Source organism: Sinohyriopsis cumingii, chromosome 10 (assembly GCF_028554795.1).
Source record: "Sinohyriopsis cumingii isolate HCF-2022 chromosome 10, ASM2855479v2, whole genome shotgun sequence".
NCBI classification, from domain to species: domain Eukaryota; kingdom Metazoa; phylum Mollusca; class Bivalvia; order Unionida; family Unionidae; genus Sinohyriopsis; species Sinohyriopsis cumingii.
Genome location: NC_142970.1, coordinates 121,751,792 through 121,770,760, shown reverse-complemented (window position 1 = coordinate 121,770,760; position 18,969 = coordinate 121,751,792). Strand labels below are relative to the sequence as shown.

The following is an 18,969-nucleotide window of genomic DNA, read 5'->3' as shown; positions in this document are numbered from 1 at the left end:
TTAATTGATGACTTTGGTATGAATGTCAGTTTAATAGATGTGTTTACTTGATGACTTTGTCATGAATATCAGTTTAATAGATGTGTTTACTTGATGACTTTGTCATGAATGTCAGTTTAATAGCTGTATTTACTTGATGACTTTGTCATGAATGTTAATTTAATAGCTGTATTTACTTGATGACTTTGTCATGAATGTCAGTTTAATAGATGTGTTTACTTGATGACTTTGTCATGAATGTCAGTTTAATAGATGAATTTACTTGATGACTTTGCAATGACTGTCAGTTTAAGTAATAGATGTGTTTACTCGGTGACTTCATTATGAATGTGAATTTAATATATGTATTTACTTGATGACTTTGTTATGAATGTCAGTTTAATAGATGTATTCCTGGATGACTTTACTATGTATGTGAATTTAAAAGATGTATTTATTTGATGACTTTGCTATGTCAGTTTAAGTAATATATGTAGTTACTTTAATGAAGATAGTGTTGCACGTTTTATCCCTAATATATTATCCCATGTTCCCCATTAGAGCTCTTTTGGTCCCCAATGTTCCCCATTAGTGATCTTTTTGTCCCCTATGTTCCCCATTAGAGCTCTTTTGGTCCCCAATGTTCCCCATTAGTGATGCTTTTTTCCCTGTGTTCCCCATTAATGTTCTTTTTTTCCCCTGTGTTCCCCATTAGTGCTGTTTTTTTGTTGTGCTTCCTAGATTTGGATGATTATGTTAATTTTTTAATGGATGCTTTTAAAGTAAATAAATCAGTAAATAAAAACTTAAAGAAAATTTAATATTCTGATTCAGTTGTTAAATTATTTTCTATAGATCTAAAACAAATTACTTTCTCTTAGGTAAATGTGTTAACGTTTAAAAGTAGAATTAGCATATTAGCATACTTAATTTTTAGTAATCTGTTTGTATAATTTAGTGTGACATTAGAATTAGCATATTAGCATAGTTAATTTTAGTAATCTGATTGTATAACTTATTATGACATTATAATTAGCATAGTTAATTTTTAGCAATCTGATTATATAATTTATTATGACATTAGAATTAGTATAGTTAATTTTTAGTAATCTGATTGTGTAATTTATTATGACATTTTGATGTACTTGCTATAAACAAATTTTGTACATGGAATATTCATGTGATTTTTGTCAATAATATATAGATGATTGTAAAATAAATATAATAAATCATTGAAATTGTTCTTCAAATTATTTTGTTTCTTTTGAGATTTCCGTACAACAGTTATTCATGATGCAATACAAAATATTTTATTGTTTCTTATCAGCATTGGGGGTGGGGGGGGCATGTTTGAATAGGAGCAAACTTGGTTTTTTCTCATTGCCCTCTCCATGATAAGAAATTGGTCAATTTTTTTTAAATTGACTTTAATGTGAAATTTTAAAAACCTCATATGCAGACATGAAAGCTGCTTTTAGACCTCATATCTAGACGTGAAAACTCTGTTAGACCTCATATCTAGACATGAAAACTCTAATTTAGACCTCATCTAGACGTGAAAACTCTCATTTAGACCTCATATCTAGACGTGAAAACTCTCATATAGGCCTCATATCTAGACATCATTTAGACCTCATATCTAGATGTGAAAACTCTCATTTAGACCTCATATCTAGACATGAAAACTCTCATTTATACCTCATATCTAGACATGAAAACTCATTTAGACCTCATATTTAGACATGAAAACTCATTTAGACCTCATCTATACATGAAAACTCTCATTTAGACCTCATGTAGACGTGAAATTTGTTGTTTTTATTACCTCGTATCTCAACATGAAAACTTCTATAGACCTCATATCTAGACATGAAATTTGTTGATTTTTGTGCCTCATATCTGGGAATGAAAATTGCTCTATATACCTCATAGCTAGACATAAAAACTTACCCAAGGACCTTGTAGTTAGGCACAAAGACTTCTTTGGACCTCATAGCTAGACATGAAAACTGACCTAAGGACCTAATAGCTAGACATAAAAACTGACCTAAGGACCTTGTAGTTAGGCACAAAAACTGTCCTTTTGGACCTCATAGCTAGACATGAAAACTGATCTAAGGACCTTGTAGCTAGACATGAAAACCGTCTTATTGACCTCATAGCTAGACATGAAAATTGACCTAAGGACCTTGTAGTTAGGCATGAAAACTGTCCTTTTGGACCTCATAGCTAGACATGAAAACTGACCTAAGGACTTTGTAGCTAGGCACAAAAACTGTCCTTTTGGACCTCATAGCTAGACATGAAAACTGACCTAAGGACCTTGTAGCTAGACATGAAAATCATCTTATTGACCTCATAGCTAGACATGAAAACTGACCAAAGGACCTTGTATATAGGCATGAAAACTGTCCTTTTGGACCTGATAGCTAGACATGAAAACTGACCTAAGGACCTCATAGCTAGACATGAAAACTATCTTATTGACCTCATAGCTAAACACGAAAACTATCTTATTGACCTCATATCTAGACATGAAAACTATCTTATTGACCTCATAGCTAGACATAAAAACTGACCTAAGGACCTTGTAGTTAGGCATGAAAACTGACCTTTTGGACCTCACAGCTAGACATGAAAACTGACCTAAGGACCTTGTAGCTAGACATGAAAACTGTCTCAATGACCTCATAGCTAGACATGAAAACTGTCTTATTGACCTCATAGCTAGACATGAAAACTATCTTATTGACCTCATAGCTAGACATAAAAACTGACCTAAGGACCTTGTAGTTAGGCATGAAAACTGACCTTTTGGACCTCACAGCTAGACATGAAAACTGACCTAAGGACCTCATAGCTAGACATGAAAACTGTCTTATTGACCTCATTGCTAGACATGAAAACTATCTTATTGACCTCATAGCTAGATATGAAAACTGTCTTATTGACCTCATAGCTAGACATGAAAACTGTCTTATTGACCTCATAGCTAGACATGAAAACTGACCTAAGGACCTTGTAGCTAGACATGAAAACTGTCCTTTTGGACCTCATAGCTAGACATGAAAACTGACTTATGGACTTTGTAGTTAGCTGTCTTACTGGTTTCTTTATTCATATTTTCTGGCAGCCACAGTGGCTCAGTGTTTCGTGTGCCAACTCATGCCCAAAGGATGTGTGTTTGAATCCTACCATCGGAATAGCTACCAAGGTTTTCCTTGCACAAGATACTTTACTCCATTTGCCTTGGAACTAAATAACCTGCTTGCGTTGTTGTGTCATAAAATCAAACCAAACCAAATATCTCATTCCTACTTCTTTGTTCATCTGTGTCTGTCTTTCTGACTGTTTGCATGTCTCGGGCATATCTGTCCATTTAATATATTAGAACACCACTTCATCAGTTGTTTTTAATGTTGATGGTAATAATGACGATGGTTTTGCAAGAAAAACTGATAGTCTAAATTCATGGCTTGCTGTTTCTCTCTCTTCTGCTTTAGTGGTTCAAGGTTATTGCATTAGACAAGTGATTGGAATGGTACAGGTTAAGTTCCCACCATTCTATCAGCCATTGTATGTCTTTTGTCACTACAGATTACTTTACTTTTGGCACAAGATAACCATCAAAATGTTGATGTACTATAAGCAAATCATTTTAATTTTTCTTCTAACTTTCCTTTTCTTAATGATTTCCTTAATGATGAAAACAGGAGACAAGTGTATCTACCTGTGACACATTTGTGTACAAATTTACACCTGTGTTCCACATTTGTATGCAAATGTACACCTGTGTCATATTTTTGCACAAAGATTCATCTGACACATATTTGCATGTTCGTGTCATGAAACACAATGAGAAAGATTATGTTAGTGAGTTGGAAATATAACATGTTAGTGAATTGGAAATATAACAATATGTTAGTGAATTGGAAACCGCTCTGGTGGCCTAGTGGTTAGAGCGTCCACCTCGGATGCAGGAGGTCATGGGTTCGATCCCCGGCCGAATCATACCAGAGACTTAAAAAATGGTACTAGCAGCTGCCTCGCTCAGCGTTCAGCATTAAGAGGTTAGTGTTGGGACTGGTCGGCCTGGTGTCAGGATAATGTGACTGGGCGGGACATCATGCTACATGTCTGCGGCATGATGCCCCAGTGCTAGACATCACTATAAACTGCCACATTGCAGACATCATAGCGATATGACTGAAAAATTGTTAAAGCTACGTTAAAAATCAAAATCACACAAATCACAGTGAATTGGAAATATAACATTGTGTTAGTGAATTGGAAATATAACAATATGTTAGTGAATTGGAAATATTATAACATTATGTTAGTGAGTTGGAAATATAACAATATGTTAGTGAATTGGAAATATTATGACATTATGTTGGTGAATTGGAAATATAACAATATGTTAGTGAATTGGAAATATTATGACATTATGTTAGTGAATTGGAAATATTATGACATTATGTTAGTGAATTGGAAATATAACAATATGTTAGTGAATTGGAAATATTATAACATTATGTTAGTGAATTGGAAATATAACAATATGTTAGTGAATTGGAAATATAACAATATGTTAGTGAATTGGAAATATTATAACATTATGTTGGTGAATTGGAAATATAACATTATATTAGTGAATTGGAAATATAACATTATGTTAGTGAATTGGAAATATTATAACATTATGTTAGTGAATTGGAAAAATAACATTATGCTAGTGAATTGGAAATATTATGACATTATGTTAGTGAATTGGAAATATAACATTATGTTAGTGAATTGGAAATATTATAACATTATGTTAGTGAATTGGAAAAATAACATTATGTTAGTGAATTGGAAATATTATAACATTATGTTGGTGAATTGGAAATATAACATTATATTAGTGAATTGGAAATATAACATTATGTTAGTGAATTGGAAATATTATAACATTATGTTAGTGAATTGGAAAAATAACATTATGCTAGTGAATTGGAAATATTATAACATTATGTTGGTGAATTGGAAATATTATAACATTATGTTAGTGAATTGGAAATATTATAACAGTATGTTAGTGAATTGGAAATATTATAACATTATATTAGTGAATTGGAAATATAACATTATGTTAGTGAATTGGAAATATAACATTATGTTAGTGAATTGGAAATATTATGACATTATGTTGGTGAATTGGAAATATTATAACATTATGTTAGTGAATTGGAAATATTATAACAGTATGTTAGTGAATTGGAAATATTATAACATTATATTAGTGAATTGGAAATATTATAACAGTATGTTAGTGAATTGGAAATATTATGACAGTATGTTAGTGAATTGGAAATATTATAACAGTATGTTAGTGAATTGGAAATATAACATTATGTTAGTGAATTGGAAATATTATAACAGTATGTTAGTGAATTGGAAATATTATGACAGTATGTTAGTGAATTGGAAATATTATAACAGTATGTTAGTGAATTGGAAATATAACATTATGTTAGTGAATTGGAAATATTATAACAGTATGTTAGTGAATTGGAAATATTATAACAGTATGTTAGTGAATTGGAAATATTATAACAGTATGTTAGTGAATTGGAAATATTATAACATTATATTAGTGAATTGGAAATATAACATTATGTTAGTGAATTGGAAATATTATGACATTATGTTAGTGAATTGGAAATATTATAACATTATGTTAGTGAATTGGAAATATTATGACATTATGTTAGTGAATTGGAAATATTATAACATTATGTTAGTGAATTGGAAATATTATAACATTATGTTAGTGAATTGGAAAAATAACATTATGTTAGTGAATTGGAAATATTATGACATTATGTTAGTGAATTGGAAATATTATAACATTATGTTAGTGAATTGGAAATATTATAACAGTATGTTAGTGAATTGGAAATATTATGACATTATGTTGGTGAATTGGAAATATTATAACATTATGTTGGTGAATTGGAAATATTATGACATTATGTTAGTGAATTGGAAATATTATGACATTATGTTGGTGAATTGGAAATATTATAACATTATATTAGTGAATTGGAAATATTATGACATTATGTTAGTGAATTGGAAATATTATAACAGTATGTTAGTGAATTGGAAATATTATAACATTATATTAGTGAATTGGAAATATAACATTATGTTAGTGAATTGGAAATATTATGACATTATGTTAGTGAATTGGAAATATAACATTATGTTAGTGAATTGGAAATATTATGACATTATGTTAGTGAATTGGAAATATTATAACAGTATGTTAGTGAATTGGAAATATTATGACATTATGTTGGTGAATTGGAAATATTATAACAGTATGTTAGTGAATTGGAAATATTATGACATTATATTAGTGAATTGGAAATATAACATTATGTTAGTGAATTGGAAATATTATGACATTATGTTAGTGAATTGGAAATATAACATTATGTTAGTGAATTGGAAATATTATAACATTATATTAGTGAATTGGAAATATTATAACAGTATGTTAGTGAATTGGAAATATTATAACAGTATGTTAGTGAATTGGAAATATTATGACATTATGTTAGTGAATTGGAAATATAACATTATGTTAGTGAATTGGAAATATAACATTATGTTAGTGAATTGGAAATATTATAACATTATGTTAGTGAATTGGAAATATTATAACAGTATGTTAGTGAATTGGAAATATTATAACAGTATGTTAGTGAATTGGAAATATTATAACATTATATTAGTGAATTGGAAATATAACATTATGTTAGTGAATTGGAAATATTATAACATTATGTTAGTGAATTGGAAAAATAACATTATGCTAGTGAATTGGAAATATTATGACATTATGTTAGTGAATTGGAAATATAACATTATGTTAGTGAATTGGAAATATTATAACAGTATGTTAGTGAATTGGAAATATTATAACATTATATTAGTGAATTGGAAATATAACATTATGTTAGTGAATTGGAAATATTATAACATTATGTTAGTGAATTGGAAAAATAACATTATGCTAGTGAATTGGAAATATTATGACATTATGTTAGTGAATTGGAAATATAACATTATGTTAGTGAATTGGAAATATTATAACATTATGTTAGTGAATTGGAAAAATAACATTATGTTAGTGAATTGGAAATATTATAACATTATGCTAGTGAATTGGAAATATTATAACATTATGTTAGTGAATTGGAAAAATAACATTATGCTAGTGAATTGGAAATATTATAACAGTATGTTAGTGAATTGGAAATATTATAACATTATGTTGGTGAATTGGAAATATAACATTATATTAGTGAATTGGAAATATTATAACATTATATTAGTGAATTGGAAATATAACATTATATTAGTGAATTGGAAATATTATAACAGTATGTTAGTGAATTGGAAATATTATGACATTATGTTAGTGAATTGGAAATATTATAACAGCTTTTAAGATTGTTAGCTGTGTCTTTGATATTATTTAGTACACTCAAAATCAAGACAATTGACATTTAGTACACTTTAATTGGGGACAATCAACAATCAACATTATTTAGTACACTCAGAATTAAGACAATTGACATTTAGTACACTTAAATTGGGGACAATCAACATTATTTAGTACACTCAAAATCAAGACAATTGACATTTAGTACACTTTAATTGGGGACAATCAACAATCAACATTATTTAGTACACTCAAAATTAAGACAATTGACATTTAGTACACTTAAATTGGGGACAATCAACATTATTTAGTACACTCACAATCAAGACAATTGACATTTAGTACACTTAAATTGGGGACAATCAACATTATTTAGAACACTCACAATCAAGACAATTGACATTTAGTACACTTAAATTGGGGACAATCAACATTATTTAGCACACTCAAAATCAAGACAATTGACATTTAGTACACTTAAATTGGGGACAATCAACATTATTTAGTACACTCAAAATCAAGACAATTGACGTTTAGTACACTTAAATTGGGGACAATCAACATTATTTAGTACACTCAAAATCAAGACAATTGACATTTAGTACACTTAAATTGGGAACAATCAACATTATTTAGTACACTCAAAATCAAGACAGTTGACATTTAGTACACTTAAATTGGGGACAATCAACTTATTTAGTACACTAAAATCAGGGACAGTTAATATTTATTACACTCAAATTGGGGACAGTTAACATTTTGGGGAATGTAGTGGCCCCAAAACAGACCCCCAAAAGTTCCTGGTTACTTATTAAAAGTAGAAATTGAAAGACCAAACATGGGACTTGACATTACTTGATCATTTGTTCATTAACTGCAATCAAACAAAATGGTGGGAAACTTATGCATGTACACTTGTAAATTATCCTTTTTGAACAATTTATACTTCTATGCAGTTGCATGACTTCACCTAGAGATTCTTGTGTTACAGCAGTCTCTCATTATAATATGCCATGATACAGCAGTCTCTCATTATAATATGCCTTGATACAGTAGTCTCTCATTATAATATGCCATGATACAGTAGTCTCTCATTATAATATGCCTTGATACAGTAGTCTCTCATTATAATATGCCATGATACAGCTGTCTCTCATTATAATATGCCTTGATATAGCAGCCCAAACCAGAATTTGGTTGCCCATGGGTTCCATGGCTTTATTTTAGAAGCTCATACATCATTTTGTTAGCCCATGGGCTATCTCACTGTTTCATAGCAGCCTAGACACAGCTTTAAATCATCCTGGAACTCTGGACACAAGATTTGTTGGATTCTGTAGGCTGAATATTAGCCTTTACGTTTAATTAATAGTTGTTGAAAATGTAGTGACCTTATTATATTCATGAATGCTTGCATAATAATATATTGTTTTATCTTTTAGAAATATCTCCAGGCCTCAGATTTTCTACAGAATGTGATCTATATTAACCTGCAGATCTCAGATGAGGACAGGGTATGTGTTCTTCATTTTTAAACTTTTTCGTTTATAGGGCCTCTTTGTTCATGTGTTTTTGTGTGCATTCATTCTTTTATACACTTACCAGATTCATATGCCTTTATTTTCTTAGAACCTATTTCACTTACACTTATGAAACTAGTGTGTGGAAGAATGTCAGAGAGAGTAACTCAACACTATGAAAACTGGGTCACAGTGGTTTAATTTTAATGTTTGAGTAGCTTTTGTATTTTCAGATTTTCATCAATATCTTGGATAATATTTCACATACACTCACTAAAATTTACTCCTATGCAAAATAGGGTAAGTCTGCCATACCTAAATTAGGTCATTGTGACTTGGTTTTCATGTTGGAGTGGCTTTCATTTTTAGCTCTTTTTATTTACTTTTCAATTTCTTGATTCTGTTTTACCTACACACATTAAAATTGTTATGTGAATGCATCTCAAGGAGGGAAATGCAGCCCTACCAAAATTAGGTCATTGTGACTTTATTGTCATGCTTGAGCAAATTTTATATTTCTAGCTATCCTTTATGAGGTAGAATCTATTTGACCCCATTTCACCTACACTCATGAAAATTGGTGTATGGATTGCATTTTATGGAGAATAACTCAACCATGCAAAATGCTAGTTACTGTGGCATAATTTTTGCACTTAAATAACTCTTGTATATTTCTCCATACAAGTAAGTATATGGCCAGATACTTTGGAAAGGAAATGTTTTGGAACAAGAAATCATCATACAGATGTACTGATTTAATATGGTATCAATAATAGGAGTGAAACGATTCATCATTATATCGATGCATCAATACTCTTGCTTTAATGATACACATATCAATACAGGAGATGGAGGACTGATGCAAAACGATACTTAACATATGTAAGTTATTTTAGTCCTCAGCAGTATTGAGTAATTATTATTAGTTTGTTTTGTTATTCTTTAAATAAAAAAAATTCATCTGAAACAGCAGTCCTTGGCACTCATTTTATTTGTAAAACCGAAATGAAAAAGACTGTTGAGAATACTCGCTCACCATCTTCAAATTAAAACAAAATGATATGGTTTGTAAGCTGCCCCCCACTCCATGCTGATTATCGTAACTCGGCAGTCTGTTCAGCATATAGGATATAATCCAAATGTGTTCTACCTGTATAATGAAGTACTTTACTCATCATTGTATAACCACTTTTATGAGAAGTTTTTATGTTGAATTTTATCTTGTCTAGTTCGGTCAGTTTACATTACCAATGTGTCACATGGTAAAATACATTGAAATCTCAATGGTATTTATTGCTTGTTCCGATCCAGGTTAAATAATAACTACCAATCAGGAATCAGTGAAGCTTATTCCCTGCCTGACAAAAATGAAGTACCAGCAAAGCAACAGAAAATATCTTGCAAAAGTTATTGATATGTTAAACAGAGATGCTGTCAGGGTTGCCATTGTGTGAATCATGTATGAATTCACAGACTTGGAGAACGGTGTGCACTGGATTAAGCATTGTGTGAATCATGTATGAATTCACAGACTTGGAGAACGGTGTTCACTGGATTAAGCATTGTGTGAATCACGTATGAATTCACAGACTTGGAGAACGGTGTGCACTGGATTAAGCATTGTGTGAATCACGTATGAATTCACAGACTTGGAGAACGGTGTTCACTGGATTAAGCATTGTGTGAATCATGTATGAATTCACAGACTTGGAGAACGGTGTGCACTGGATTAAGCATTGTGTGAATCACGTATGAATTCACAGACTTGGAGAACGGTGTGCACTGGATTAAGCATTGTGTGAATCATGTATGAATTCACAGACTTGGAGAACGGTGTTCACTGGATTAAGCATTGTGTGAATCATGTATGAATTCACAGACTTGGAGAACGGTGTGCACTGGATTAAGCATTGTGTGAATCACGTATGAATTCACAGACTTGGAGAATGGTGTGCACTGGATTAAGCATCATGTGAATCATGTATGAATTCACAGACTTGGAGAACGGTGTTCACTGGATTAAGCATTGTGTGAATCATGTATGAATTCACAGACTTGGAGAACGGTGTTCACTGGATTAAGCATTGTGTGAATCATGTATGAATTCACAGACTTGGAGAACGGTGTGCACTGGATTAAGCATTGTGTGAATCATGTATGAATTCACAGACTTGGAGAACGGTGTGCACTGGATTAAGCATTGTGTGAATCATGTATGAATTCACAGACTTGGAGAATGGTGTTCACTGGATCAAGCATTGTGGCATTGTTTGAACCTTCTATGGCATTGAGGGACTGAAAACCTTAATACAGCATTATGGAACAGACAAGAAATTTGGCATAGTAGTCAGTAAACTACTGATTCAACAAAGGAAGTTTATGTTAGGGAAAAATCCTATTTTGGAGCAGCTGTATCCAAAAGATAATGCATCCAAAAGATAATGCAATATCTGTAAGCTGTGTCCAAAAGATAATACAGTATCTGTAAACTGTGTCCAAAAGATAATACAGTATCTGTAAGCTGTATCCAAAAAGATAATACAGTATCTGTAAACTGTGTCCAAAAGATAATACAGTATCTGTAAACTGTGTCCAAAAGATAATACAGTATCTGTAAACTGTGTCCAAAAGATAATACAGTATCTGTAAACTGTGTCCAAAAGATAATACAGTATCTGTAAACTGTATCCAAAAGATAATACAGTATCTGTAAGCTGTATCCAAAAAGATAATACAGTATCTGTAAACTGTGTCCAAAAGATAATACAGTATCTGTAAACTGTGTCCAAAAGATAATACAGTATCTGTAAACTGTGTCCAAAAGATAATACAGTATCTGTAAACTGTGTCCAAAAGATAATACAGTATCTGTAAACTGTGTCCAAAAGATAATACAGTATCTGTAAGCTGTATCCAAAAAGATAATACAGTATCTGTAAACTGTGTCCAAAAGATAATACAGTATCTGTAAGCTGTATCCAAAAAGATAATACAGTATCTGTAAACTGTGTCCAAAAGATAATACAGTATCTGTAAGCTGTGTCCAAGATAATACAGTATCTGTAAGCTGTCTCCAAAAGATAATACAGTATCTGTAAGCTGTGTCCAAAAGATAATACAGTATCTGTAAACTGTGTCCAAGATAATACAGTATCTGTAAGCTGTCTCCAAAAGATAATACAGTATCTGTAAGCTGTCTCCAAAAGATAATACAGTATCTGTAAGCTGTGTCCAAAAGATCATACAGTATCTGTAAGTTGTATCCAAAAGATAATACAGTATCTGTAAGCTGTATCCAAAAAGATAATACAGTTTCTGTAAGCTGTATCCAAAAGATAATACAGTATCTGTAAGCTGTATCCAAAAGATAATACAGTATCTGTAAGCTGTGTCCAAAAGATAATACAGTATCTGTAAGCTGTATCCAAAAGATAATACAGTATCTGTAAGTTGTATCCAAAAGATAATACAGTATCTGTAAGCTGTATCCAAAAGATAATACAGTATCTGTAAGTTGTATCCAAAAGATAGTACAGTATCTGTAAGCTGTATCCAAAAGATAATACAGTATCTGTAAATTGTATCCAAAAGATAATACAGTATCTGTAAGCTATATCCAAAAAGATAATACAGTATCTGTAAGTTGTATCCAAAAGATAATACAGTATCTGTAAGCTGTATCCAAAAGATAATACAGTATCTGTAAATTGTATCCAAAAGATAATACAGTATCTGTAAGCTGTATCCAAAAAGATAATACAGTAGCTGTAAGTTGTATCCAAAAGATAATACAGTATCTGTAAGTTGTATCCAAAAGATAATACAGATCTGTAAATTGTATCCAAAAGATAATACAGTATCTGTAAGCTGTATCCAAAAGATAATACAGTATCTGTAAGCTGTATCCAAAAGATAATACAGTATCTGTAAGCTGTATCCAAAAGATAATACAGTATCTGTAAGTTGTATCCAAAAGATAATAAAGTATCTGTAAGTTGTATCCAAAAGATAATGCAGTATCTGTAAGCTGTAGAAAATTGTAAATAACAACAACAAAGATCTGGCCATCTTCAAGCTGAGAAGGCTAGCTATGCATATGCCCCATCAGAAGGAAGTACAGAAAAATATTGATACACAGATAAGGAACAGATTATGCTCAGAAATAGCTAACAGATTAATAATTATATAACTAGAGGTGACAGCTTTGAAAGACTGTGATTTCAATAGAACTCTAAAAAACATGGAGCGGAAAGAAAGAGAGATAGATATTGGAGTGTTAAATAAATATTGAACTTTGACCATTTTTTTCCCCCCACTTAATTTATACTCCCCCCCCCCCTTCTTTCGATGACAAAGGATGAAGTCCCCCTAAGATAACATTCTGGCAGAATCTATCTTTAAATTGTACATGGGGAGCAAATTTAGAATCTCTCTTTAAATTGTACATGGGGAGCAAATTTAGAATCTCTCTTTAAATTGTACATGGGGAACAAATTTAGAATCTCTCTTTAAATTGTACGTGGTGATCAAATTTAGAATCTCTCTTTAAATTGTACATGGGGAGCAAATTTAGAATCTCTCTTTAAATTGTACATGGAATGAATAAAAATACAATAGAATCAGCAGGGGAACAGATTTTAAACTGATCAAATTTATCATCTTAGGTAAAAGAAATTAAAGAGAATAGGACTGGGTTTTGTCAGTAGTTTTCCTTCTTCCCTAACAAATTCAAGTACCTGTGGCCACAGCAGTCTTTCACATATGCAGGAAGTACAATGTGATAAATTTTGTTGGTATTCATTCTCATTCCCATACCGGGATTTGTTCTAGATGAGATTTTCTCTGCATGAGGAAATTGATTTATTTCTTCTGTTTTGAAGTTAACATAGACAAGAAAATTGGTAATAAGATGTTTTGAAAGTATTCATGCCATGCCAAATAAAGGCCTGGTGGCTAAAGCGAGTTGAACGGAGTCACCATTAAATGGCCTAAAACATTGAATAAAATTCACTGACAACCATCTGGTAGTCTGTTTGAAAGTATTTTTTTCTTCTTCTTGCCATTGATGAGAATTACATATGAATATATCATTATATCTCTGTCTGTAATCTGCATACTGGAAACACATCCTACCTTCCAAAGATGGAAAGACCATAAAGTTCATATGTGTATCGATATGTGTAGCATGAACCATATCAATACATAACACAGGTGTATCATTTCAACCCTAATCAGTAGTACTGATTATAATAATGATAATAATAATAATAATAATAATGATAATAAAGACTTTATTTAGAGAAGGTAACTCAATTAGTTACAGAAGTAATCTACCTTGAGGCCTTCTATCTGTTATGTACAATATATACAGTATATACAACATGATGTGAAGAGTCTGGCTTGACACTAAATAATTAAGTAATTTTAAAATTCAAAGTATCAAGCCTGGAACACATTCACAGGCATCAGTGAAAACATAAACATATATAAAACATAAAATATAATCCTGCATTGAAATATTCAGCTATGAAAATGATTTAAAACTACAGAAAAGCAGGCAGTATTTTTTGTACTAGAACTGTTCAATTTTCTAAAGATTTCATCCATTTGAGACATTGATTGTGAAAAGATGAAATGCTAGGAGCCTGCCTTATGTCACTGGGAATGTCGTTTCATACCAGTGGACCAGTATATTGAAAACTTTTTTTAAACAATTCCTTCTTTGGCCTTGGTATAATGTAATTTTTTCTTCTTATGGACCTTAAATTTGGAGTACCATCAGCATCTCTTTGGTGAAAGATATTGCTTAGATAGACAGGAATGTCTTTTCTGGATACTTTATACATCAATTTGGCCTTTCTAAGAAATATTCTTTCATGTATTGTTAAAATCTTTATATTATTCACTGCATCCTGAAAATTGTCTATACTTTGATCTAGAATTAAATGGCAAGCCCTCTTTTGGAGTCTTAAAAGTGTTGTTATGTTTGAATTAGAGGTATTACCCCAAATTATATTACAGTAGTCCAGATATGACTGAATATAACTTTTATAAAAGATGACCCAATACTGAAGAGGAATGTATGTTTTGATTTTCCTCAGTAGCCAAAGATTAGAGTTAACCTTTTTTGAAATATGTTTAATGTGAATAGACCAAGTAAGATTTTTATCCACGAATACACCAAGAATTCTATCTTGAGAGGTCATATTGAGGCTCACATTGTCAAATAGAACCTGGAGTTTGTCGCTATCTAGCCTTGCTCGTTTTTGTTGTGTTGTAACTAGTTGGGCTTTCATTTTTTCTGTATTTATGAACATACTGTTTTCCTTGCACCATACTTGAAGTCTGTTGAGAGCATCTTGTAAGTTATTTTCAAGTGCTATTTTGGTTTTACCAATCTCAGACAGTGTAGTATCATCTGCATAAAGGTCAGTGGAAGAAATTGAAGTTCCAATCTTAAGAGGTAAATCATGGATAAATAGTATGAACAAGAGAGGCCCAAAGATAGAGCCTTGTGGTACTCCACAATTAATATTTTTACTTTTGGCAAGTTGACCATTTAAAGATACTTTTTGCACTCTATCAGTTAAGTAAGAAGTAAACCAGTTTAGGGAGTTTTCATTGCATTGATAGATTTTTAGTTTTTCAAGCAAAATTTCATGGTCTACAAGATCAACAGCTTTACGAAAATCAACCATAATAGTGCCTACCATTTCTCCTTGATCTAATGTTTTCAGCCATGTATCAATCAAAGATACAATTATACTGATTGAATACAGTATCAGTAATACTGATTTAATACTGTATCAGTAATACTGATTTAATACTGTATCAGTAATACTGATTTAATACTGTATCAGTAATACTGATTGAATACTGTATCAGTAATACTGATTTAATACAGTATCAGTAATACTGATTTAATACTGTATCAGTAATACTGATTGAATACAGTATCAGTAATACTGTTTAATACAGTGTCAATAATACCCTTTAATAAAGTATCAGCAATACCAGTGAATACAGTATCAATAGTGTTTTCTCTAATTGTCCAAAATTAAAAATAGTTGCTGATGGTCCCATTGGTTTAGACATTGGTACTTTTTGCATTTTGTGGTGGTCCTAGCTAAAATATTTTTACTTCTTCTTTGTTACATCAACATGATTGTGAAAATTTGTGTGAAGTTCCTTTACTTTACCGCAGATAATTTATGTTAATTATTGTTCAGTGTTCTTATATAATGTAAGAATTTCAACATTATGTATAGATTAGAATTGAAACAACTGTGTCAACACATGCAGCAGTTCCACTATGCACAGCTTTTTATTCAATGAAATTTTATTTTTCCTTTGGTTAGTTTCAAATGAATCTTTTAGTTGCACCTTGTGACATGCAAGAGGGTTATCAGACTGCTGACACATACAAGACTTTAAGACTGGGGTTGACAATCAGACCTGTTCTAAATCTCCAAGACTGCTGACACATACAACACTTTAAGACTGGGGTTGACAATCAGGTTTGTTCTAAATCTCCAAGACTGCTTACACATACAACACTTTAAGACTGGGGTTGACAATCAGACCTGTTCTAAATCTCCAAGACTGCTGACACATACAACACTTTAAGACTGGGGTTGACAATCAGGTTTGTTCTAAATCTCCAAGACTGCTTACACATACAACACTTTAAGACTGGGGTTGACAATCAGACCTGTTCTAAATCTCCAAGACTGTTGACACATACAACACTTTAAGACTGGGGTTGACAATCAGACCTGTTCTAAATCTCCAAGACTGCTGACACATACAACACTGTAAGACTGGGATTGACAATCAGGCCTATTCTAAATCTCCAAGACTGCTGACACATACAACACTTTAAGACTGGGGTTGACAATCAGACCTGTTCTAAATCTCCAAGACTGCTGATACTTACAACACTGTAAGACTGGGGTTGACAATCAGACCTGTTCTAAATCTCCAAGACTGCTGACACATACAACACTGTAAGACTGGGATTGACAATCAGGCCTATTCTAAATCTCCAAGACTGCTGACACATACAACACTTTAAGACTAGGGTTGACAATCAGACCTGTTCTAAATCTCCAAGACTGCTGACACATACAACACTTTAAGACTGGGGTTGACAATCAGACCTGTTCTAAATCTCCAAGACTGCTGACACATACAACACTTTAAGACTGGGGTTGACAATCAGACCTGTTCTAAATCTCCAAGACTGCTGACACATACAACACTTTAAGACTTGGGTTGCCAATCATCCCTGTTGTACATTTCCAAAACTGATTTTACATAAAACACTGTAAAATCAACATTGATAATTAGACCAATGGCTCATGCTATGCTGGCAGGTCAGATTCATAATCAGGCCTATTCCACAGCTCCAAGCATGCAGACAGATCAGATTCATAGTCAGGCCTATTCCATGGCTCCAAGCATGCAGACAGATCAGATTTATGATCAGGCCTATTCCACAGCTCCAAGCATGCAGACAAGATCAGATTCATAATCAGGCCTATTCCACAGATCCAAGCATGCAGGCCGATCAGATTCATAATCAGGCCTATTCCACAGCTCCATGCATGCAGACAGATCAGATTCATAGTCAGGCCTATCCCATGGCTCCAAGCATGCTGACAGATCAGATTCATAATCAGGCCTATTCCACAGCTCCAAGCATGCAGGCATATAGAGTACTAGTGAATTATGACCGCTCCAGTGGCCTAGTGGTTAGAGCGTCCGCCTCGGATGCGGGAGGTCGTGGGTTCGATCCCCAGCCGAGTCATTCCAAAGACTTACAAAAATGGCACTAACGACTGCCTCGCTTGGCGCTCAGCATTAAGAGGTTAGTGTTAGGACTGGTCGGCCCAGAGTCAGGATAATGTGACTGGGTGGGACATCATGCTACATGTCTGCAGCATGATGCCCCAGTGCTAGACATCACTATAAACTGCCACATTGCAGACATTGTAGCGATATGACTGAAAAATTGTTAAAAGCTGCGTTAAAAATCAAAATCGCAAAATCACAGTGAATTATGGTTGATGATAAAGATTTGTTGAATATACAACTAAACCTGCAGACACATACACAACTGTTAGATTGGGGTTGATAATAATGCCTATTTTGCATTCCATGCACACTGGAACATAATGTTCTTTTGGGTAATGGTCAATGATCAGCCCTATTCTGCATCATTAAGCATACTGGCACATAAAGCACTGACAGATTGGGGTCAATGATCAGCCCTATTCTGCATCATTAAGCATACTGGCACATAAAGCACTGACAGATTGGGGTCAATGATCAGCCCTATTCTGCATCATTAAGCATACTGGCACATAACGCACTGACAGATTGGGGTCAATGATCAGCCCTGTTCTGCATCACTAGGCATACTGGCACATAAAGCACTGACAGATTGGGTCAATGATCAGCCCTATTCTGCATCATTAAGCATACTGGCACATAAAGCACTGACAGATTGGGGTCAATGATCAGCCCTATTCTGCATCATTAAGCATACTGGCACATAAAGCACTGACAGATTGGGGTCAATGATCAGCCCTGTTCTGCATCACTAGGCATACTGGCACATAAAGCACTGACAGATTGGGGTCAATGATCAGCCCTGTTCTGCATCACTAGGCATACTGGCACATAAAGCACTGACAGATTGGGGTCAATGATCAGCCCTATTCTGCATCACTAGGCATACTGGCACATAAAGCACTGACAGATTGGGGTCGTTGATTAGCCGACATGTTGGTGTTGATAACCAGGCCTATTATGCATATCAGAACCTACTGGCAAATAAAACAGGTTGATCAGGCTTGATGCAGTTTGCAGTTATATGCATAGTGAAATATTTCTGTCCAGTAATTTTAATGGCAACATTGTGCTGTCATGGATGATTCAGTGGAAGTGGGGCAAAGCCAGTCATTTTGT

At 32.9% G+C, this 18,969-nt stretch overlaps 1 protein-coding gene across 1 annotated transcript in view; it reads left to right on the top strand.

Annotated features, from left to right (window-relative positions):
* LOC149791122 (trafficking protein particle complex subunit 9-like) overlaps window positions 1–18,969 on the top strand; it is a 225,865-nt gene that overhangs the window by 113,873 nt on the left and 93,023 nt on the right. Inside the window, exon 7 of the mRNA XM_089973044.1 lies at window positions 8,920–8,991. Coding sequence (XP_089829170.1) covers window positions 8,920–8,991 — 72 coding nt within the window. The remainder of the gene's footprint in view (window positions 1–8,919; window positions 8,992–18,969) is intronic.